Genomic DNA, 25938 nt, shown 5'->3' with positions numbered 1-25938 from the left:
GGAATGTGTGGAAACGAAGCAGGTGGGGTGCAGAGGAGTTGGAAAATGATAACACTATCTCGGGAGCGAGATACAACCGGAGCACCATTCGACCCATAGTGGAGAGTCAACGCCTCAGAATGACATACAGTTGAAGCACCATTTGCCCTTGGATATAGCCATAGAAGGAAAAATCTGGATGTCGACAGCCACCCTAACAAAAAATCACAAAGAAAACAGACATAAAACACGAAAATAACATATTTATGGACTTAGTGTAAATAGGAGGGGATCCCGCTCCAAATATGAAGGAAATCCGCATAAACAAAGTGTCGACCGACCATCCTGAACAAATCTAAGCCGCAATCTTTAGTGATACTGTAGCTAAGATCACGGACGACTCCCTGCGATACTTTAGTTCAAATCAAGATACTATAGCAGAACATGCGAAAGCGGTTGGGGTCCCTACGGTAGCTCCCGCATCAGCCACAACTATAGTGGATCAGCCTTATGCATAGGTTGTGGTTTCATAACCATTGGCAAATCCAACTCTTTTGTAGTACTACAACAAACATATTTGTGATGGGTAGTTTTTCATTGACTTCATTAACCTTCATAGAGATCTTATCTACCATCATATATAAACATTGATCTCCAAGAGCAAGTTCAATGATCTCCAAAAAATGGCCAAACGTTCTAAATTATTATGCTAGAAGGAATTCCAAAAACTCAATTGTTTGTTCAACTACACCTAGTAGTAATACCACAATGTTAAACCACTTACATGCAATGATGTAATTATAAAGTGTCGCTCCTCGGATAAATTATAGTAAGAAAAGAATTAATCATCCATGAAAATTCATTACTAATGATTATCCCTATTGAAATGAGAAATATCCCTTTTAACGATTATTGAATGAGCATGAGATAATAGCAGATAATAACAAAGATGGAAGGTATTCCATGAACAACCTTAAATTGCTCATCGGACTCTTTCAAATGATGATTTAAGCTGTAAAATTGTTGCTCCAATTTGCACTCTATCAGAATTAGAAATCAGAATATGCCTTTCACAATTATCGTGATAAATGCAATTGCTCCTCTTCCAAACACTTTTCAAACAAGCAACAATTGTTTAATAAGCTCCACATCCCTTCTACTATAGAAAAAAACCAAAGGAAATGTCTCCCTAGAAATGGACAAAAGACAACAAATCAACACAAAAAAAAATGTTATCGCTATATGGAATGGCCAGTTTCACACACACCAACAGGCAAGATCGGATCAAGGTTTCACAAAAGGTTTAGATGAATAAGATCGATGGTTGAGATCAACAAAACAAGTACTCTCGCAGTACAAAAAATGTCAAAGCATAAATAGCAATTGGCCTTGTAGAGTGATAAACAACATCGCAGGCTCCCTCACCAACCCTAAAGGAAGTGATTAAGAATGACTGGGCGGTAACTAGATTTGGCAACGGAGGATTCATAAATCATCGATGTTTATGCATCAATATCTGGAACACCAATTGGAAATGGAGGTAGGCTGATGCGGGGCTTCTATGGGACAACTGAACTAATCTGTTCAGCCAGAGAGACAAGGGCCAGCCAACCAACCGACCGGTCTAAGGCTACAGCTGCACCCTTTCCTTCTATGTTTGATGCACCCTTTCTTTCATGTTTGCCGCCAGCCACCCCTTCCTATTTTATCTTCTAACTAATATATATTAGTGAATTTGCTTGCTTAGGGTTGGATTTTGATTAATTTTCATGTCAGATTCTTGTCGTCAACCGTTCTTCAGTAGTTAAGGTTGTATTTGACAAAATCAAGTGCTCCAACTGTACCTACTTTGAGATTGTGACTATAACGACCTACTCCCCCATAAATCCCGCTTCCCTTGTCGTCGCCCTCCTCTTAGTTGCCTCCCTTGCCACTTCCCTCCTACCCCACCGCCTTTCTTGTTGTTGTCCCCCTTCCCGCAGTCGTTCCCTGTTGACGCCCTCCTACCCACCTGCCTTTCCTGCCTTTGTCCTCCTCTCAGTAGCATTCCCTGTTGTCGCCCTCCTAGCCCGCTGCCTTTATTACTGGTGCCCCCATTCCAGCAGCCACCACCAATCAGACAACCAACCATAGTTGGCAACACCAACAAGAAGAACACACCTCAGGGAGTACAGAAAGCTAATTCAAATAAGGATAAAGCCACCCCCGGTGAGAAGAAACTTGAGGAGTAGATCTACTGCAGTCCAAGCCAAAAAATGCTTCAAATGCCACAGATTTGGCCACAACACCCTTAGCTGTTTGACGAAACAAATTGACTTTTACCGAGCAAGGCACAATTGAGGAGGTTAACGAAGAGGAGACTGTTGAAGAACAGTGCGAGGTGCATCATTTTCCACCTGATAATGGCGAGATGCTCGTGGTTCAACGAGTCCTACGTACCAAAGATACAAGGAAATTCACAATGGCTTAGTCGCAATATATTCTACGCCAGTTGTTTTATGAACGAGAAGGTGTACAGTATCATCATTGATGGAGGGAGCAATAAAAACGTAACATCTATGCAGCTAGTAGAGAAATTAAGGCTCGTGACTCAGTGGTACTCCCAATCATATTCTTTGAAGTGACTAAAGAAGAAAAACATGCTCGGTATTGATTGTAGGTGCCTCGTGAAATTTTTTATTAGGAGCCAATTAAAGGATCAAGTGTGGTGTGGCATCACTGAATGTTTGTAGCCTTTTGTTTGGGAGACCATGGTAATTTGACCGTAGAACTCGGTACGATGGATTCAGAAACACCCACTCCTTCACCAAGAAAGGGAAGCACACAACCTACTTCCTTCAGTGAAGCCCAAGATCAAAAGAGTCATTAATAGTAGAGCAGCATCAGTGGGACGACAGAGAAAGATAGACCAAGACACCAACTCAAGACACTGAACAGTCACGACAGAGAGCATTTCAGGATATCACAGTCTATACCTTACTGTCATGGCCACCACAATTCAAGGTTCAGTGTACCCTCACTTCATATCAGATTGAACCGATCGTGGATTACTTTGGGATGATTCAACAATATATGCGAGAAGCATAGACTCAAGTCAGTGCAGTACTTGACCCCTAGAGGAACAGATTGGTCTGGATGTGCTGGCAAGTGGAGAAAACTCCTCTGATACATTGGGAGATAGTACAGCCGACAATGGGATCCAGGTGTTACCATGACCACAGACGAAGAATGAAAAGCTTCAATGCATGAAGTCGAAGCTACCCCAACCTGGGACATTGATGCGAGGCATTTATCGGTTGACTGAAATGGATGGTTCATCCAGGGAGAACAGGGCCAGCCAACCGGCCGACTAGTCCAAGGCTACAGTCGCGCCCTTTTGTTCCCTGTTTGTCATGTCCTTTCCTTCTTCATTTATCGCGCTTACATTCTCAATTTGTCATCAGCCTCCCCTTCCTTTTCTGGTTGTCGCCCAAAGGAGAAGTCTTCCCTTCCTTTTCTGGTTGTCGCCCAAAGGAAAAGCCTCCCCTTTCAATTGTATCTTCAAGCTATTATATATTGGTTTTTTTGCATGCTTAAGGTTAGCTTTTGATTAATGCTGATGTAAGATTTCTGCTATCAAGCTGTATCCGACAATAGGTGGTGCTTCAGTCATATCCTGCTTTGAAATGGTGGCTATCCCGACTTATTCCCAAACATATTCCTCTTCCCTTGTTGTCGCCCTCCTCTCAGCAGCCTTCTTTATTTCTGTCCTCCCACCTTGCCACCTTTCCGACTGATGTTCCCCTTCCAGTAGCTTCAACACTTCAACGCATGAAGTCAAAGCTCCCCCAACCCCGAGAGATTGATGTGAGGCTTTTATGTGTTGGCTGAAATGGTTGGTTCAGCCAGGAAGAAGAGAGCCAACCAACCAATTGACCAGTACAAGGCTACAACCAGGCACTTTCCTTCTCTGTTTGACACGCCCTTCCCATTTTCATTTGTCGTGCTTACCTTCTCACTTTGTCATTAGCCTCCCCTTTCCTATTCTGGTCGTCGCCCAAGGGAGAAGCCGCCTACCCTTCCTATTTTATCTTCTCGCTATTTTATATTGGTTGTTTTGCTTGTTTAAGGCTAGCTTTTAATTGATTCAGATGTATAATTCCTGACGTCAGGCTGTATCCAACGACAGGTGGTGCTTCCGTCGTATTCTGCTCTGAGATGGTGACTTTTTCAATTTATTCCCCCACATATCCTCTTCCCTTATTGTCACCCTCCTCCCAACAGCCTTCTTTGTAGCCGCCCTCCTACCCCACCACCTTTCCAACCGATGTTCCCCTTCTAGTAGTCATTCCCTACTCCCGCCCTCGTACCCAGCTGGCATTCTATTTGTTACCCTCCTCCCAGCAACCTTCCTTGCTGCCCTCCTCGTACCACACCACCTTTCTTGTTGTTGCTCCCCCTTCCATTAGTCGTTCCTTCGCTGTCGCCAGCCTTCCTTGCCTCCCCCTTGTGACCGGGTTTCCCCCAAACCAGTCACCCATCTGTTGTCCAGCCACCTCCCACCCCTTTCGCCATCGCACAGGGTGTCTTTTATGTTTATATTAATTTATTTACAATTTGAAGATCCTTTACTATAGCATGTTTGCATTTCAACAATCATAGCTTCTTATTTTATCTGTTGGTTTGGGATACATCTGGTATCATAGGAAGCCTCCCATGGTTGCAAGCTACTTGTAGACAATGGAAAGACCAAGGATCGAATGGCCCACGTCATTAGGAAGTAAGGTAGAACGTAATCAATATGCATGTTTGGGGATTGACGTAATGCAATTTGCGGAACTTGATTTCATTTGCGGAAGTTTAAGTAAATCAAATGATGACAAGCATAGCTGTTAGTAATGGTGATGAATCCCAAAAGATGGATTTGGAAATGGAGAGGAGATGCATTTGGAAGTCCGGTTCTTGGACAAAGCCAACAAGTATAACAAAAAGAACAAATACAACAAGGAAAAAGTTGTTGAATTTACTTCATATCTTTACCCTCCCTAAATGGGGGTATTTATACAATACAAGGCTTGTATATACTGTGTAAGTAATACCCCAACTAACTACTCTAAAGAACATCTGCATTAATGACACTGTAGTTCACACCATTGATCCTGCATTTAATAAGATTAATAGCATAAAATAAGAGGTATATATGGAAACATTCTTTCTCATAGGAAAAAGGCTATATATGCTTAATGAAACAATTATACATACTTCATTTCCAGAATAAAGTTGGTTTAGTTTTGAAAAAGCATAATCGTTGAACCAACATCTACCAGAATCAAGCATGCAAAAAGGTGGTGCAAATGACAAGCTTGAAAGCTACTTCTTTATACCTGCACTAAGGCCTCAGGCCGTGACTCAAAAACAATCAAAATCACACCAAGTGGACACAATGTTTTCTCCAAGATTAACCCATCTGCAACCTGAAAGAAATTCTCGTGAGAACAATGAAAACAATGAAGGAAACAAACTTTATACATAATATAAGTATTCAAAAAAAAAAGGTAAATTGAAAGGCGAAAGATAAGGATGCCCATGGTAAGATCATGATACTAAATGTTAATGCTGTTATGGTAGAGGGATAAGCATAACAAGGTGAAAAATAATCATAAAGATGAACAAGATGGGGTTCATGGGGTTGAGAATTTAGCCAAACTCATTACCTCAGTTCTCCTGACAACGGAAACTAAAGGATCTTCCATGTTCGCAAGAATACGGATTGAGTTCGATAGACTTGATATCTGTGTAGCAATGGCAACCCACAAAAAAACCGTAAGGGTAAATATCCCATCAATCTCCTCACACGCGTCATAATAAAATACAGATAATCTCAAACTGGACATAGAGTCAGTAGTTTGATTATTTCAAGGAGCATTCATGGAAAAAGGAATAATTTGGATGCTCTTGCCTTTCCAGGCTTCAAAATTAATCTAGATATCAATGATTTTTCATATCCAGACTGTTGTGCTGCAATAACATCAGCCCCATTTTCTGACAGTATTAGTTTTTCATTTTTCTCCAAAGCATCAGCTATGTCCAGCAAAATCCTCCTTCGGCCTTCAGATGAAATGCTCTGGAAAAACAAAAAAGGAGAACACGTGAAAAAAAAAGACTATCTGAATAGCCATCCAGATCATTCATGCATGCATTATTAAGAAATTCCAACGATAACAGAAAAAGTTAAGAAATTATGGCAAATGTATTAAGTGATAAACATTGTGTGCTACACCTGAAGTTTCCTTGAACAATCTCTTGCAGAAACCGCCATCTCACGTGCACCATCTTCTTGAGGAAGCGCCCATAAATTTGCATCTTTATGAAAAAGAGTGCCAACTCTCTCTCCTTGAAGCACCTTTATAATGCTGTCGGTTGCAAAACCACTAGAAAAACAAGTGAAATTATTAGCATTCATCCATTGATTTCATAAATAAATAGTGAAGCAAAGCTATAATCACATTCAATGGGTTATAACCAAAAGAAAAAAAAATGAGATAAGAAATTCAGGCTTTTAAGGCATTTTAAGCTTCAATTAACAGTATTTTCAAGGTAACGTCCAAAAGTAAGACTTATAAGTAGTTTGTGCCTCAGCTGTGACAGCACATGCCATGACCAATGTGTTCAAGGCCGCTCTTTCCATCGCAATCATGTTTTTGGCATTATGATGCATCCCCTTCAACTAAAAAAATGTCCCATAAAACAAACAAAGAATAAGAAATTAACAGAAGCCCGAAAATCTTAGATTTAAAATCAGCATCTGGTAAAATGGCTTTCCAAGCAAGTAAACATATAAAATTCCCACAAAGTGTAGAATGTGCACCAGCTTGTAAGTTACTCTTAGTACTGCAGAAAAAAAAAAAATCTTTTGAATAAAACGCAACGTTGCACAAATATTCTAGAGATTAATAAAAAAATACCGTAGCACTGGCTTAAAGTTAGAGTAACTTTCAAGCCACCAACTAAAAAATAGTACAACTATCAGTAGTTTCTAAGTAACACTTAATACGCAAAGCAAAAGAAAAACTACCTTGAATTATAAGCCAGAATGAGCTTTCAAATTTGGGAGGTAAAAGCATAACAATTAAGGAGTGTTGGATACAAGAAATCAATTATCAGATAAATTTTCTCCAGATCATCAGGGGAATGAAGGAAGAGAGCATAATCCAATTTGAATGGGAGACCGAAGAGGAAATTGAGCAGTCTAAAAATATGGGATCAATATTATGTTAGGGGAAAATAAATTTTCAAATACATATTAATGCAGATGGAATTTTAGGCTAAGAACGGATAGAATTTTGAAGCCTTTTAACACACGATAGCTTTCCGGTTCAAAAGACACTTTCATAATAATTGTTAACAGAGAGAAATTTCCTTTATAACAAAAAAGTCCTACGTGAAGGGACATTAAAAATGATTCATAAAGATTTATAAAATACAATGCAAAACAAATTAGTTTTCAACGAATTAGCTTCTAGGCTTGAGAAGTACAAACAGACTAGTAAGCCAATATCTCAGTAGCCAAGGGACGAACTATTGGTGTGACAAAGAAAAAAGTTTATGAATGGGTATCTATGATGATCGTAGAGCTCTTTACGATGATAATTAAATAATTTTAGTGTTTTACTTTTCTTAATAATTCCATCATGTATTAATTCTTATTTTAAAGGCATCTGTATGTTTGATTTTTACATTGATAACTTCATATTCCAACAATTCACCATATAATTCATATACAGGAAGCGGCAGAAAAAAGGTAGTGAAGGTATCTCAACCATCTCAGTCATGGATACAAAACAGCTCCAGAAATCAAGACCATTGGCTTGAGACAAATATGGTGTAATACCCCAAGCCTACTTCTAACAAACTCTACCAGTAGCTATCATAAATATCACCTATTGAAAATGTAGAAAACAGGTTTAAAGAGAAATAATTCCTTAATTCCATACTTCACGTGTAGGTTATATATATATATATATATATATATATATAGGGAAAACAATCCCTCATAATTTACAAGCTTACCAAATGTATTTAATCTAAATTAGGAAATGAAATAAATCTGAAATAAAAAATAAAGAAAAAAAATAAGAAGGGAATAAAACTAATTAAAGGGTTTCCAAAGCAGTTCCCAATCAAATCCTTTATGATTTATACAGTAGCCGGCCAGCCAACCCTAGCATCCAAGCCTAAATTCTTCTCAGTTTTTCATCCTCTTCAAGTTGGGTCATAGATGTTGCAGCAACCATGCTTGGTATTGAACTCTGAGAATGTGTTTAAAGGAGGTGCTTTGGTGAAGGTATAAGCAACTTATTGGTGTGTCAGGATGAAGCTTAGCTATATAATTCCCTCATTAATCTTTTCAAAATGAAGTGCCTATCAACTTCATACATGCTTAGTCCTATCATGATGCACATGTTTCATGACAATATTGACTGTTGCTTGACTTTCACACATTATTTGTATAGACCCATTGGAGGTACGCCCCAATTCCTTTAACAATTTCTAAATGTAGATTCCTTCACAAATTCTTAAAGCAAAAGCCCTGTATTCCGATTCAAAATGGTTTCTTGCTTCTTTCTTCTCCATGAAACTAAACTTCCTCATACATTTACAAATAGGAGCATTAACCTATGGTGAACCTTCTGTCAGTTAATTCATTTGACCAACTTGCATTAGTGTAGACTTATACCTCTTTGTTTCTAATTATCTCAAAAACTAATCCATAATTAAGACTTTTCTTGAGAAACCTCGGAATCTTGTACATCTTCAAATGCTCTTCATTCGGGTTATTTATGTGTTGACACGCAATGCTAACAGAGTATGCAATATCCGAACTGGTATGGGACAAGTTGATGAATTTTTCTACCAATATTTGATAACTTTCCTTCTCAACAGAGATGCTTTCTTCTCCCTTATTTGACTTGATCCATTGAAGTATCAACAGGCTTGCATCCAATCATCTATGTCTACTTTAGTAGATCTAGGATGTGTTTCCTCTGTGATATAATGATGACTTTCTTAGACCTTGCTACCTGCATATCTAAAAAATATCTCAAGGTTCTTAAGTCTTTAATTTCAAGCATGGTGGCAATCACTTCTTTGATCTTGAGAATATCTCTTTCGTCATCAACTGTAAGAATCATATCATCCACATACACTACAAATGCAACAATCTTACCTCCTTGAGTGTATTTTATAAAGTATGACCAGGTTAACCTTGAGAATGCTCATTATATATGATAGTTTTAGCAAACCTTTCAAGTCACACTCTTCGTGATTGCTTAAGCCCATAGAGAGACTTCTTGAGTTTAAATCCTAGGTGTTTGTTTGATTCAATCTCAAGTTCTGATAGTATCTCAAAATAAATTATTTCAGATCCCCACTCAAGGATGCATTTTTGTGTCAAGTTGATGCAATCCCTATTTCTTGTTAACTGCTACTGAAAGGAGAACTCTAATATTGTTAAGTTTGGCAACTAGTGTGAAGGTCTCCTAATGTTCTTTGAAATCCTCAAATAAATATATTCTCCAAACGTATTTCAAATCCTCAAAGAATATTCTTTTACATTATCAATTTTAAGGACTTGAATTTTGCCTTATAATTAGTTTAAATCATGCATTGAAGGTTTGGAAGATTTTGGCTCTTTCAGATTTCTTCTTCAAAAGGAATATCCCAGTAGCTATAGTGTGATCGTCAATAAATAAGACAAATCATTTAGCCCAGCTTAAGATTTTAAGTTTCGAAGGTCCCCAAATATCACTGTGGATTATTGAAAATGATTGTGACGGTTTATTTTGTATCATGGGATAATTATTTTTAGTGTGTTTGATAAGTTGACAAATCTCCTGATCATAAACAATGGATTTTTATCGATAAACAAATGATGATAGAACTTAGCAACATAATATAAATAAGGATGACCTAGGCTAAAACATCATAATAAAACTTGATTTTCAACAACCAATTACTCAAGTCTCAGAAATTTAAAACAAATATGGAGGTGAGTGTGTTTGGAGTGGACTTTCCTTAAGCAAATATAAGCCTCAATACATTTCAGCACTATCAATCACCATTTCCGACTCCATCGCCTGAAATTCACAAAATTTCAAAACTAATTTAATTATGCATTTCATATCATGAGTAAGCTTATTGATTGAATCAAATTGCAGTCCAACTATAGAACAAATAAAACAAAGGAAAGAGTAATATCTTGAGAGAGCCCGAGGTTTCCTTTCTCGAAAATATTTGAGTTCAATCCGTCTACAAGTCTTGTCGGCCAAGATGTAGAAATTTCTTAATAGTTCACTAAAGCATTGATGTCTACAGTCATATGATTTTAAATCTTGTTAATAGTGAGGTAGAAGAAAATATCGCTTTAGTGTGTCACAAAATTGGTGTGCTGCTTTGAATTACCTCCAGGAAGTTTTCTCAATACTTCAATTTATTCCTTGGGGAATGTTTCAGCCGACACTTCGGATGTGATAGCTGCATTAGCCTAGTTCTCTTGATCTGCAGACTTTCCATGAAATTTCTAATAATTATCTTTGATATGCCTAATCTTCTTGCAGAAGTCACATGTAGGAAATACTTCATGTGTTTTGAGTCATGGAAGAAATTAAGAGTGTATAGGGCGAGCTTTCAATACTTGGTGAACTCCCATTTCCATCAGCATCAACTTCTTTTTGCTCTCCTCTCCTAACTTTAGCAAAGGCTTCACGGAAGATGGAAGAGACTTTGCTCCCATGATCTTCTCTCTCACCAGTTGTAATAACTGAATTTTATTAATAATAATAATAATCTTATTAGTATTATTATTAAAATAAAATAAGGAAAAAAATTGAAACGACATCAGGAGTATTGTCCTCAGGATTGTTTTTAAGAGGCGAGTGACTCTTTCAAACCCAAAACGAAATAGATGAGTAGATCGACAAAGAGTAAGAGTGGGACAAGGATGAAGAGAGGAGGGGTCGTTTCCTGCCCTTATTTGCAGCCTCGTCGAGAAGTCTAGCATCTGGTGCCATCACCGAAGTCGGTAATGTGTTTTGTCGACACGCACAAAGGAGAGTGAGTTGGATGGCTCAGCATGCGTACTTGTGAGGAAGCCGAGCACTCAATAGAATGAGAAGCATCTTTGTGTGTTGTTACCGTGCGTGAAAGATGAAGAGAAAGAAGCCGAAGAACAAGATGAGGAGGAATGAAAAGAGTCGTGTGTCTTCTCGTATCAGAGATACAACACAAAGCACTAGCCAAAGAAGGCAACGACGTTGTGCTCAGGTCTAAGGGAAAAAGGAGGCGGCGGCATGTGGGTGTGGTGGACTCGAGATCCCATGCCTAGTCGCTTGAAGGAAAAGGAGCTTGATCCCCTTTCAAAGGACAGGAGGGAGAGAGGAAACTGCACTGCATTGAATCGAGCCCCGTTCAAAGGAGGAGAGGCTCGAGTGGAGGCATGTGTGCAGGTGAAGAATGAACTGAGCTCTCTTCTATTGGTAAGGGTAGGGTTTTGTTTAATTAAATGTATGAGTTAAAGATTTTATAGTAATTAATAATTTTGTATTAATGCTAATATTATGATCGGAATCAAGGACTAAGAAAGTTCGATTCAAAAGATTAAGCCTTTGAATCGTGGATTTTGTAAGGAGCGAGAACAAGATAAGTGTAGGTGATTATCTATGTATTTTATGTATACTACAATTTTTGCTATATTTTAGTCATTCCTTTTAAGAATAGGATTCTTGTCTAAAAATATGCACATTTTAGGTAGCAATCAAAAGAAGTGGAAGGATAAGCTCCAGAGGTCTTTTAAGCATGCGAGTAATTATTTTCTTGTATGTATTAAAATTAAAATTTTCTTAATGAAGAACCACATTATTGCTTCTTATATCTAATTTTATAAACTAAGGCGTATTGTGAATGAAAGAATTACTGAAATTTATGAGATGAAAATTTTTAAGAGGGAAAATGGTGGTTTCAATGACCTTAAATTAAAGTAATTTAAAGAAATGAAATGTAAAGATTTAAGTTATACAAGATTGTCCCCCAAATGATACTAGTAGATGATGCAATGTACTCATGCATGATAAAAGAAATGGTAAATGTGCACCTTCGAGTGCAAATTTTTTTAGGATACTTACGAATACAATTTTGAGGATACATTCAGGTATGATTATAATCATGTTATGACTCTTAAAAAAATTAAAATGATAAATACTTAAGTTGAAACGAGAAGAAATAAACTTAAAATGAAAACTTGTACTTTTATAAAATAAAAAATTATATTCTTTTGATCATTCATACATAGCATTTGCATATGAATTTAATGCATATTAACATTATAATTGCTCATTAAGTCGTGAAAGCTTACTGTTGAATTTAATGGTTTTTTTTTTTCAAGAAAAGAAAAATTATAGATTGATTGTCTGGCAAAAGAGACGCAGTTTATAAGAGGACTGTAGTTGATAAGTATCATATTATGATGTGATTGTCGTTTCTTTTTGCATTGTTTTCTTTAGAGTAATGATATATAATATATGTTGATTTGATATGTTTACAAACTACAATTATTTTTGGATGTTCAATTTTTTTTATTATACATTGTCGATTCTTAGTGGTTCTTTTATATATTGAAAGTAAAAAAATATATATAAAAAGTAAAATAAATTTTAATATCGTCTGACCGCACTTCCAGACTTGGTTAATTCTAAACTATCAGAACGGATCGTGACATCATCTCATCCAATTCCTGAGTTAGCTCTACAAGGAATTTGATAGTTCACTTCTTTTCGATGATGAGTTTAAACATTACAGCATCATGTGGGCATTTCCACATGTGTCTCAAACAAATCCAATTGTTGCCAATACTTTATCAAGGTGTTGAAGCATTGAGTGACACTTAGCTTTCCTTAGCAAAGATCGCATAACTTGATTTCGATTTCAAACAAATATGCAGTGTTCTCATTGCTGGAACATGTTTCTTTTGCTTCCTGTAAGATTTCTTTGACAGTTTTAGTGGAGCAGAAAAATTTCTCCCATTTCAGTCCTCATTGGGTATGGGAAATCTGACAGCAAGTAAGAGAGTTCCCACGGTAGAGAAAATCAAATAGGAGATTCTTACTGTAGGGAGGATTCGGATAGGAGGCCTAGAAGGAGAAATGGACACGCATGGAAGAGATCTGGTTGTCTGCAGGGAATACCAGCATTACCAGAGGAGGTTTTCGAATGAGGGAAGAGGACCTACAACAAAAGGGGGATAGATTTTGAATTAGAGCCCTGATATAATGTAGAAAATAAGTTTGAAGAGGAAAAATTCAGCGATTAAAACCCGTCCTAAATAACAACTTTACCAAATATATCAAATTTAAATTAAGAAATGAAATAAATATGAAATAAAAAATAAATAAATAAAATAGGAAGGGAATAAAACTAACCAAGGGGGTTTCCAAAGTAAGCCCCATTCAAATCCTCCACGGTTTCTATGGTATTCAAGCGGTCCAACCTAGCATCCAGCCGAAATCCATCTCAGTTTTCCAAAGTAAACCTTCTTCTATGGAAAATGCACAATAACAAATTACAGCCTCTTCTTCTTTATTTACTTTCCCATGTCTACTTCTCCTTCCTATGGAAAAACTTCAACATGCCTCAAGGCAAGAACTACCTAATCACCATAAAAAATTACATCCATCACCTCCAAAAACATTCTAGCCCCTCCTGTGAGCGCTCATGGATTTCTTAAAATCCTCTGTCACTAGCAACCTTAACTCACATCCTAATCCTATCAATTGTTATTTCCCTCTCAAATTCTCGATGTCTAAAATAAATAATATTATCAATACTTCATTTACCATAAATAACTACCCAACAAGGTCATCAAAATTTTTTGAGTTACAAGAGCTACTCATTTGGCTCCACATCTCGATCGACCTGACGCACTCTCACAGAATGCCCCAATAACACCTTTTGGCCATATCGATTAAAACCTCACACTAGCAACCCAATCATTTTAGACAATTCTCCTACATCCTACATCTAGACTCCTACAATGACATTTGGAACACTATAGAATGTCGACTCCAATCTTTCAACAACCCTAAAATCATTGAACATAGGGTAAGCTTTATATCATCATAATGTAGGACCAAACAATGACTCAATATTTTTCACCATAAAAGCTAAAATGGACAATATTGTTGTCATCGGCTCTCCCATAACCACAAAATACATCATTTCGTATACACAAATGGCTTACCCCACACCTACCAGGTTTTCCAAACTGCAATCCAAACTAATATTCAACCATTAACCTAGATGATCTCTACTCCTTAGTTGTCATAAGAAAATCAACTTATAGCTTAATGAGCTGCTCATAAAGCAGCACAAGTCTCATCATCTACTAACCCTGCCCTCATTCTCAACACTATATGAGAACACGGTCGTGGTCTTCATTCCAATTTCTTAACAAACAAATAATACACCAATCATCGCACAAGCAAATCCAACAGCAACTATACCAGCTCACCTTGTGGAGATAAATTCTCCGACCCATACGTAGAAAACCAAATTTGTAACAAAAAATTCATTCTGTTGACCCTTGATGGCACGGAATATGCCTCAAGTATCACAATCCCAACTCAAACTTAAACTCTATAGGCAAGCTCTCCTCCAACAACTTGGTGTTTAGTCTCAGGCAGAACTGTGCAACGTAAATCAGAACCAACTTAGTTGCATACTTCCAAATTGTATAAAGGAGACTAATATGCACCATGCACCACAAGGAAATTGTCAAGCTCTCCACATCTCAAACATGGCCCAGAAAATTTTATCTACACTAACTCATAAGCTCCTTCTTCCTTGACTACTTCATGTTCTACACATTTCGCACAATGTCCTCCGACATAAAAAATTGAATGCTAACAATACTTATATCATCTTTCTTAATGTCAGCAGCTACAATTACTGAATCCCAACCCAAACGAATTATTCTTATAGCCCCAACACTAAAGGACTATCAGATTTAATCACCTTCATCATCCCTACCTCAAAAACATGCTCTTCTCACTCGCTCAACGCCAGCATGTGGCATCATAACTGAGACGTCTAGCTCTTTGCATTATAGCAAACGGAAACACAGATTTATGTATTTCTTTTAAACAAACTCTAAGTACTTTGTCATTTTGCCAAAAAATCATAAATTATCACCTTTTCTAGCAATTGGTCACAACGATGATCCACTAGAGCTCGTTCATAACTACAAATGGGGACCTTCTCTCGCTTTTTTACTTGGTGTTACAAAGAAAGTTTAAAATTATGCAATTGGGTATTGAGATATTTTTTTTATTTTTGTGAGACAGAAGTCTCGAGGTGCAAACCTTTTAATTAATAAATTACCCGAAACAAAAAATATTGTACAAAATTCAAAGTGTGTAGTAAAAAATAACATATTAACATCATAATCGATTAATAGGTTAAATTGTAACAATATTAATATCCTAATATGGTATAAAAAATAAATAAAATATTAACATCCAAAATCAAATCATAAAATAAAAAGGGTTATACAAACATTAAAATAAGAAATAATAACACAATAAATCAAAATAAGTTCAATGCAATTAGTCTTTCTCACACCCCTACTTTCAATCCATCAAAGAAGAAATACAACAAGTCACAAAGGTTAGAATTTTTAAATTCAAAATTCCTCATGAATTTTATCTCTTAATGAGCCTTCATTAGAATCATTAGCATAATGATTTACTTTTTCCCACACAATATCATCAATTATATTATATTATACACACACACACACACACACACACACATCATCATCCTCACCTTAAATCTCAAATCATCTTTCTCTTATTTAATCAATTTTAATTAATAAGAATATTTTTCAGATTTTAAAAAAAATAACTGCCCATGCCCATAACAAAAACTTCATTTATATCCTAAGTTGCGTAATATATAATGGGAAATACTTATTAGAGTTATTTTAGTTATTTCAAGAGTAACACTAGACCGAATTGCATACGCCTAACTAGAATTGAGGCGGCGACACGCACCTTTATAGGGGCCTCATATTATATGAGGTTTAAGCCTCATGAAATACTCAATGAGATGTAAGCCTCATTGAAAATATTTCAAAAAAAAATTTGAGGCAGATTTCAAAGCAGAACACATTGCGCAATTTTAAAACATAAATACAAATATTACATCTCATTTGTAAATGGTTTCTCACTTTGTTGGATTTACCCTAATATATAAATTTGAAACACTATTTGAATTCACAAAATTTAAATGGACGACAAAACACCAATCCACCTTGCAAGTTAAAAATCTCATATTTGATGATGGAGGAGGATACACTCCTACTCCATTTTAAAATGTACTAAATATGTAATATAAGATCAACATAGTTGTTTGAATACTCCAAAACAAAAAAAATGGCAACTCAAAACCAAGCCCATTTTCACTCTCTAACATATTACCACTCCATTTACAGACCCAACCTAAAACATGTCGTGACCAAACAGAAAAAATGAAAACATGTCATGTTTCTAGAGTTTAATGCTCTCTTAAGGTATCAAAGTTTTGGTTGCCACATCCCACAATCAAAATTTCCTAGTCAGCAAAAGGATATTCAAGAGAAATCTCAATGCAAATGGCGTCATTGCTTGTTATAAAGCTAGACTCAGACCCAAGGCTTCAAATAAGAATATGATCCAAATTATAATGAGTCATTCAATTTTGTCGCAAAAATGCACATCATTCAAAATCCTCATTGTTGCCACACATCACACCTATCCCACTACCCATCTTGATGTCTTTAACGATTTTCTCCATGGCAAATTCATTGAAATCATCTATATATGGGTCAACCAAAAAGTTCAAAATTCTCACAGTCGAAACCATGTCTAAGACTTAGAAATTGTTATTTATGATTTCAAATAAGCTCCTCAATAAGGGTTTGAAACTTTCTCTGATCCAATTCAACAATATCAACCCTCCCTTCACTACAATAACAATTGCACCATCATCTACAGCCTTATCAATGTCGACAACATCCTATTTCTTACCATCCTTCTTCATAACCTCCACAGTAAATTCCACGTGCAAATTTTGGAAGATATCTTGCATTTTGTAGGCATAGAAGTCACCTGCCAACCTTACAATCTCTTCCTAACCAATTCACCAATACTTGCAAAATCCATAATAAAGAAAACATGAGAAACTACAAAACTCTCTAAAATCTCATTCAAACCAACCAAGCACCTACTGAAAACCCAATTGTAGCCTACTCTGACCCAGAATTTTACCGCCACCTTTACAATACCTCACGATCACACGATCAGATCTATCCCTGGCAGTAAACAGAGCATGCAAATACAACATCAACCTCTCAACTACCACCTTCAACTTCTCAAAAAACTGCTTCGCTACACATGAAGCATAATCAACTATGAACTTCCCATCCATAAAGACAACTTAAAGCTCCAAACATACACAAACATATTGGACAGGTGATCCACCAACCAATGAACAGCCACAAGCTATTATGCATTTATGGGACAATCATCTCTCGATGTGTAAAGTAACAACCAACCATTGCAGGATCCTCTAACGAAGCCATATACCAAGCCTTAGCCGCAAATACCACTGACCGTGTTTGGATTTGCACTGTTACAAGAATTCCATATTGATCTCCTCACCAACACCACTATACTATGATAATATGTTAGCACTCGCTTTAAATAACAATCTAATTTTCAACGCCAACACCGAACATATTGACATTGAATACCATTTCATTTAAGACTGCAAAAATCTTGAGCCATCATTGTTCAAAATGTCGCCTTCCACAATTAAATTTGCCAGCATCATTACAAAAGCCCTTCCCACCACCAGCTTTCATACTCTCTGAGAAAGTTTACTCTTTCTATAAAAACCCTCAAATTCAGGGGAGGGTAATTTATCGCTAAGACTACAGCCACTGTGCCTCTTTCATCCATCTCAACGAGTAATACAAAACAATTAAGGAAATCAAGCGCATTAGCATGAAACGAACCTGAACCACTCTAACAAACTCAATAGCTATCATGAATACCATATCTTGTGAAACTTCTTCTATTGAAAAGACACACTAATACATTAGTCTCTTCTTCTCTATTTTCTCCTAGAGTCTTGTTCTCCTTTCTAAATAGCAGCTTCTACAATCATATCAATTTAATTTGTTAATTTAACTTTAGGAATGAAGTTGATATGCATTAAAACGCAAAAAAGCAAATTGCTGACATTGTTGGTTTTTTATTCATAAACAAACTTGAAGGAATAAAGTTATGTCATTGCTCAAATCTGCTAAATGTTGAATCAAAAAATAGAATAGCTCATGCTTTTGTAACATTGCAGCATATCAAAGTGATTAGCATCAGATGCAAAAATGAATAGGCATGCATTCAAAAGGTAAAAAAAAACACCTGGTAATAACAACAGGAATTCCTGCATAAGCAGCATGGACTGCAGCCTTTACTTTTGCAGTCATACCACCTCTTCCAACCCTGGACTTCTCGCCAAAAGTAATTCCTCCATGATGCCTCTCCTTTATGTAAGTATGTATTAATTTTGAATGTGGGTCACTGGGAGGGCCACTGTATAGACCTTCCACATCACTAAGTAAAACAAGGAGATCAACTTTCAATTCAAGAGCTAGTAAAGCTGCTAAGCTGTCATTATCCCAAAATATACCAGAAGAGTCCTGCATGTCACACAAAACTCGAATGAGTGGCATAAAATTAGAAGTTAGGATACCTGAAAAATAACCCAATTGAATACTTGATTTATCGATACTTTAGCAAACTAGAAGTAGAAAGGTAGACTTCCATCTCAAAGTTTTAGTTTAGAAAATGGACAAGCATTAAACACCAAAGGCAAGCAAAGGACTAAACAATAATAAAAAAAGTCCATGATGCCATCTAATTCATAAAATCATCAAATTTAGTCAACTGATTGATTCTTCCACCGAACTTCAACCAACCAAAGCACTGAAATTTTATAGCATTATGTTTCAGGAAAGCTACTTGCTTAAACTATTCACTATAAAAACACTTATGGTGACGGTAGATTGTATCAGCCTCTTTTTTGACATTGTTAATTTATCATTGTCAGGAAAATGCAAGGCCCATGAGCAATGGTACAGCAACAACAAAAGAAAAAAAACATCAAGGAAAAACATCATAAAACAAGACAAAAAAAAAAAAATTGTAAGGTTCAATTCGATCCACCAACATCCATGGCCACACAAAAATAAATGATCACTAGTAATAATTGCATGCACCAAATACTCTCCACTCATTTTTCTCACTTCATATTTCCACTTTTTCTCTCTGTCCTTCCTTTAGTTCTCTTTCTTTTTTAATCTTATATTTCGAAAAAAAACTAAAAGAACCACAAAAAAACCAAGCAAAAGAATTAAGAATTTCAACAAAAAAACTATTGCTATACACACTAATTGTTTCCCAAAAACAAATCCTTTAGCTTCATGCCAACCAACATGGATCTCAACTCTCACCCGATGAATTTAAAAGCAGGCATTTGAAGCAAAGTGCTGCAATGCAATTTTGCACTATTCTGCTTTTAAGTCAAACAGTTGTGATTTGAGAGTCGTACGCTATTCGCAGTCAAGTGCCAAAGCACGTGTGACATGCTTGCATGAGAACTAACAGCATAGTTCTACCCTTGTTCCAATTTAATTCAATGTCAGAGGCAATAAAATATGATGGAAAACACAAGGGTGAAAAAGATTGACACTTTACAGCATTGATGTAGCAGCGGCAGCATCTACTTCCCATCCCTCACCTGAGATCTGCTTCGTCTCCATCAACAGGCATCTCCATCCCATCAGTGATGATCAATAAAGGGATCCCCGCCTCCAACTTTGTCTTCATTACAAATTATAAATGCTCAATTAAAACTATGTGTTTGCCTTCATCTCCTTTAGAAAAGAACAATGCTCGAGTCCACCTATCTCTGTAACAGAAGATTAATGCTCCACTCAACATTTCTTAGTTTCAAGGTATCATAGTATAATTATTTATTTCATTTCTTAATATTATTTTCTGATTTGATTATATTTCCAATGATATTTGATTGAAAACATTTATTTTTAAATTTGATTTTTATTATAATTTTAATTGTATATTTTGTGCAATTATTTTTGTATTATTTCATATATGAGGGTGCATTTAATTTCTATATAATTGGGCTTGTATATTTGAGGTGAGAGGCGTGATACCAATACTTTTATTTTTTATATCTTGGTTTTTATTTAATTTCATAATTCTTATAGCGGTATTTAAAAATTCTTACTAGAAATTTTAATTTGCATATTTATGTCTAAAATTTGTCTTCAAACTAGGTGTGTTGATCACAAAGTTCTTCAATTTTCTATCAAGTTTTAAGTTGCTTATTAATAATCCATATTTTTAAACTGCTACCAAACGAATTATTATATTTGTTTAAAATTATTAAATTATTAGTTGGCGCTCCCAGCAAACCTAATGACAGTCAACCTGAGGAGGGAATCACCACAAGATAGGAGTTGGCGTCTGCCCTTGGGAACCCTTCTCCTGACCATACTATAAGGGATAATGTTTGAACCAAAAATCAGGATAGCCCCGTAGCTCCTATTCAGAAACTATCAGGTGCAGAGGTGACAATTCACACTTCACATACACTGAAACCTATCGGTGTGACAACGACTGTCTTTCCTTCTACTGCGGTTCTAATATCTAATAAGACCGAGGATCACATGAGTCAGTCTTTAGATGAAGAATGACAGGTTTATACTTCTCGGCCGAAGACTGGGAAGGTTGGGGACACACTCCAACTTGGAAACTTAATGGATGATACATTGGTTACTCCTGGCAATGACACAACAATTCAAAGTTTCTAAAACTAGAGAAAGAGGCATCTGCAATGTCTTCACTTTCATCATTCTTTCGTTGCTTCTTTGACAGCTCTGCAATGTCAAGTCTAAGCTTTTTCAACGTACTTTCAATTGAATCTCCCTTAATCACTTTAAGATCGACTGGTGGTCTTTGACGGACAACTGTATTCGCATCAAATCCTGGTGTAACAACTTTTATTTTGGACTTAGGATCCTCTTCGGGGTGAGGACTTCCCGCACTTGCTAGTAGTACCTAACTAACGCCCTTAGGTCTCCACATCTTCCCTTCAAGTACTGATGTCTGGAGATGGGGTGTCCTGTTGATAACATCAATATGGCGAAGGGAAGTAAGTCCCCTAGTGCGCGAGTCAAATACAACAGCGGATAATCCCTTAGCATCCTTTACATGCAGTAATCTTGATCCCAGTCGTAGTTTAGCTGATCTTTACTTTATGGCGTTGACGTTGGTAGTTCTGGCATTGGCGGCATCGGCGGCATCGGCGGCTATTCGATCTTCTAACCGGAGTTTGGCAAAAATGTGTGGTGGTGGCACCCCTTTGGCCCTCTTGGTGGGCCTATGAGGTTGTCGAATAGATTCATATTCTTCCAATATCAGCCTCTTCATTTGAGGGGACACATCACAACCCATCCTTCTTAAGATCTCAGCAACTGAGCAATTCTCCTTTCGTGCCATTCTTTCAAAGACAAAACAAATTTGGGTAAGAGACACAGACTTTTTTCTCTTTTCACCTTGATGGCGAGGCGGCGACAGTAATTTAGCAGCAATCTAATAAACACTTTCTTCCCCACAAGCGGCAGACAGAGGATGAAACCTACTCCCCTCGAGGTGAGGTGAGGTCTTCATTGACTCGGTTTCTTCCGGTAGAGAAGTTGTACCCTTTAAAGCCAGCTTGGTTGCTTGTGCTCTCTGAGCCCTCAATTCCCTCCTCCTACGGTTCCTTCTCTGAGAACGCGTCAGCCATGCAGACTTGGAAGAAGAGCCAATTTCAAATGCAGAGTTCGAAGGGGCAAAAAAATTTATTTAATCGTCTTCATACAAAATTTCCTTTCCTTTAGCTAACGGAAGGGCTTGTGTAGCGACGACGGTACTAATCTTCACTTTTTTTAGGGAAGGGAAATCGTGATCGTCTTTCAAGTCGAATTTAGAGGACGACTCTTGAACATCTGAGGTAACCATTTTTGTTATCACGTGATGTGCTTTTCCAAGTAGCACTTCAAACTCCTCGAACCCGGACCCAAACTGGATCATTGAAACTATGTGGTGGGTGTTTCGATCTGTAGGTGTGTTGAACAAGAAAGTCAGACTTGGTGACGACATTGCTCCTGACAATTGTAGAATTTCGAGTGTCAGTAACGTTCAAGACCTTGTAGTTTTAGCGGCAATACTCAAGTTAACGCACCTGTCTTATGAACTGGGCATCCTTTAAAATTTATTCATGTGAATTTTGTCACAAATTTTTTGATTTGTTTCATATGGGTTTAAATGGAAGATTGTGAGAGTAAAATTTTAGTGTTAACTCGTTCACAACAAGTTAAGATCAAAAAGAAATGAAGCATAGAACCCGATTTAAGAATTGGAGGGTTTCGGCTTCGCATCGGATTCGTTTCGATAGACCACTCCTAATTTACCGCACATATTGGGAGTCCACTCCACTAAACCCTAGGGATTCCTGAACCCTTCTGCTTAAGGATGGTTAAGCAGACAGTTTTGGAATCCAAGAACAGTTGACTACACTGCCTTAAGGAAGAAATAAGCACGGTATGTCAACAGGTATGTCAACAGAAGAACAGCAAGAACAGCAGTCTGACCCATGAGGGACATAAGCACACTACCGATGTATGAAAAGAAAACCACATGATCAAAGATGGAGAGAGGAACTAGTCTCCAGCGAAGTTGCCAGAATTTGTCGGACGTTATTTTTGAAATTTGAAAATGGATGATTTTTTTTTTTAAATATGAAAAATAGTTTTAATGTAAATATGATTTTTGAAAGTAACATTTTAATTAAAAAAATAAATGAGATCAAATAAATCTAACATATTGAATAGTTTGGATGGTTGAGCGCGATACCACAAGTAATACACTATCCCGAAGGATAAATATACCACTTTACGGTAGACTCAACCACCTAAACTAAGGAGTTTGTGACATCCGTTTGGTCTACAAAACCTTTTATAAATAACCGGAAAATTCTCATATCGAATATAAGAATTAGATAAGATTTATTATACCCGGGTTACAAGTTCCCTATAGAGGCAAGCCCCTATAGTTAATTACATCTTAAATGACCGGGATCACTTAAGAAAACTCTCGATTAAAATTAGTGGTTTTACCTTTCAGATTTCAAAGTTTAGGTTTCCAAGATTAGACGCGGAAAAATCAAATAGGAGTGGCTCAAATAAGAACAATTATTTTAAGGAATCCAAATGAGCGAAGAGTAGGGGATATCACAGATCCAAGAAGAACCCCGGTAACCTCCCAACTATTCTATTGTTTAGCTTTATATCTTTGAAATGATGTTATTCAATGTTTAATCCTGCAATTAATCCTGCAATTTCTTTTAATCCTGCAATTTCTTTTTAGAATTTAGGACTTATATTCGCACGATATATGATCGCGCAAATAGTCTAAAAATATAGGAGGATTTACACCATACCGCACAGTAATCTCAGAATCCTAAAAGTGTTAGGACTTATAATTGCACAACATGGTTGTACAAAAGTCCTAAAGATAAGGTGAGAATTTACATTGCGCTAAGCAAACTAACTCGAAGTCATATGGTTTGTTATTTAAACTAAGGAAAATGCTTAGTTGACGTGAACTTGTTTTGACGTTGCAGATCCATCTCGAAGTTGCTCCTCTGTGTCCTCGTCGTACTGTCTGCGGTGTTTGCTTTAAGCTCCCAATCGTAGCACTTTCAAATTCAATGTTAATTTCGAGGGTACATGTCATTGTTTAGTCAACGATTTGCTGTCAGGCACTTCCTATAAAACCAACTACTGACCTCCTACTCTAAGGCATAGTGTGTAAAAGTAGCAGTAGCAGCAGGTAGAAGTATAGTAACAGAATTTTAAGAAATGAACTTAGCATGAATTGCAACAACAAAAGAAATACCACTTAGAAAACTCAAAAAAGAGTGACAAATGACCCGTGACGAAAGAAAACTTGAGAAAATAGGCAAATGACTTACGACAAAAATCTTGAAGTAAAAACAATAAACGGTAACTTAAGGAAAGTCACTTAAAAAATACATGAAGATCCCGGAAAAAAACCACGAGTGCTTTATCAAAAATTTCAATAAAATCCCACGAAAAATCCAAAGAAAGAAAACCTCAAGCACTCGAGTCGGGGCTAGGCTCAGATATTATATATTTTTACTCGAGGGACATCGAAGGCTACTATCGGTCACCCGGATGTATAAAGTCCGCCACTCAACTAAAAAGGTGTCATACTAAACATAACTTAGAAGGGTACTCCTTAGCTCGGTACTGGTAATCGACAAGTGGACAACCAAATTATAATACATTTAAAATTTATATTTTAGTATGCACGTGGATTTCAGACATTCAAAAAGAAGTTCTATCAATTTTGTCGTAAAAATATTTTTTTATAAATATTGTATTTGTTTTTATCAAGTCTGTTCTTATCAGTTTAAAAAATTATGATTGTCCACAAGTCGATCACGCCGTCGGGCATAGGACCGCCAACAATCTAAGAATGTATGGGTCCCCGCTAGTCTTGTGTCGGTGAATGATACTATCATCCTACAATTTATTAGGTCTCAGGATTGAGTTCCAATGTTGTAAGATGGAATATAGTTTCATTCTACCACCAACGTGTCTTTGTCATCATCGCCCTAAGCCCCAAAAACAAAACCGACCTACTTGCGACCTTGCTTGATGGTTTCATATATAGCAAAAGGTTATATATGGGCACTTATGTGTCAGACATAAGCACCGAAAACCGAATCAAGAAGCAAGAAAAAATAGAATAAAAACGGGGATGAGAGAGGAGGAACCGATCCACCCAAAAGATCGGAAAGACAAAGAGTGAATCAACCCTCAAAACTTATAACAAAAAAATCTGAAAAGGAGGGCGCAAGATCCTTAAATCAATCTAAGAAGGATATCACCTTCTCAAATTTTATAAATGGATCAACCCAAGAAGGGTATCCCTTCCAAATATTGTTTCGAACAGGTCGAAACGAGCCTGAATTAATGTGACAATTGTATACACGGCTCTACCATCACTTACATAATCGCACACCCAAGCGTGAACTCAAATGTGACATTTATGTTATCCAAACATTAATGTCAAACTTCCAAAAAAAAAACTCTTTCGTGAATGACAATTTTATGAGCTTTCAATCCTTCATGAATCTGATTCATATCAACTTTATGATTTCCCGATATGAAGTTGTAAGAGCCTCCAAGTTTCACAAATCGAACAATAGGGATGTAATTTTCAAACTACCACTTTCTAAACTCCAAAACCTTGTATGTCACATCAAAATGCCACTACTAATAGCCTCAAAATCGCAACTCAAAATGTCTTACAAAAATATACTTCAAAGGCTCAAAAATTGCAGCACAAAAAACCTCTAAAAATCGCGGTTAAACATTATCAAATAAAGCCTCAAACTGCAGCTACCAACCCCCAAAATGCAGCCAAATCTTAACAAATAAAGCCTCCAACTGTGGCTCGAAGCCGCAGTCAAACACGCATCAAATCTGTCCCAAACATCTAAAATATCATCTTGTGAAAAAAGAGCATTTGAATTCTTAAGTAACAAGAATTGAAGTATTTCACCAATTGAAGTATTTCACAAGTATTTCACCTTGCAAACATTAAAGCCATTCAATTCCACCTTAAATCGAAAGTTTCCAATGAGATATGAACCCAACACCACATAGAAAAACCCAAACAGATGCTCTCGGGTATGAGCAGCAGAAGGAGCCACCAACGACACTCAATCACA

The 25938-nt window shown here is 36.8% G+C and overlaps 1 protein-coding gene across 1 annotated transcript in view; it reads right to left on the bottom strand.

Annotated features, from left to right (window-relative positions):
• The window catches only part of LOC110022935 (delta-1-pyrroline-5-carboxylate synthase-like), a 48064-nt gene that overhangs the window by 2163 nt on the left and 19963 nt on the right, over positions 1-25938 (bottom strand). The window contains exons 7-11 of the mRNA XM_020722103.1: positions 18471-18748; positions 6239-6389; positions 5918-6082; positions 5673-5750; positions 5343-5432 (exon numbers count right to left, since the gene is read on the bottom strand). Of these exons, the coding sequence (XP_020577762.1) occupies positions 5343-5432; positions 5673-5750; positions 5918-6082; positions 6239-6389; positions 18471-18748 (762 nt within the window). The remainder of the gene's footprint in view (positions 1-5342; positions 5433-5672; positions 5751-5917; positions 6083-6238; positions 6390-18470; positions 18749-25938) is intronic.

This window comes from Phalaenopsis equestris, unplaced genomic scaffold (genome assembly GCF_001263595.1).
Source record: "Phalaenopsis equestris unplaced genomic scaffold, ASM126359v1 Scaffold000203, whole genome shotgun sequence".
Lineage (NCBI taxonomy): Eukaryota > Viridiplantae > Streptophyta > Magnoliopsida > Asparagales > Orchidaceae > Phalaenopsis > Phalaenopsis equestris.
This window is presented reverse-complemented; position numbering and strand designations above follow the sequence as displayed.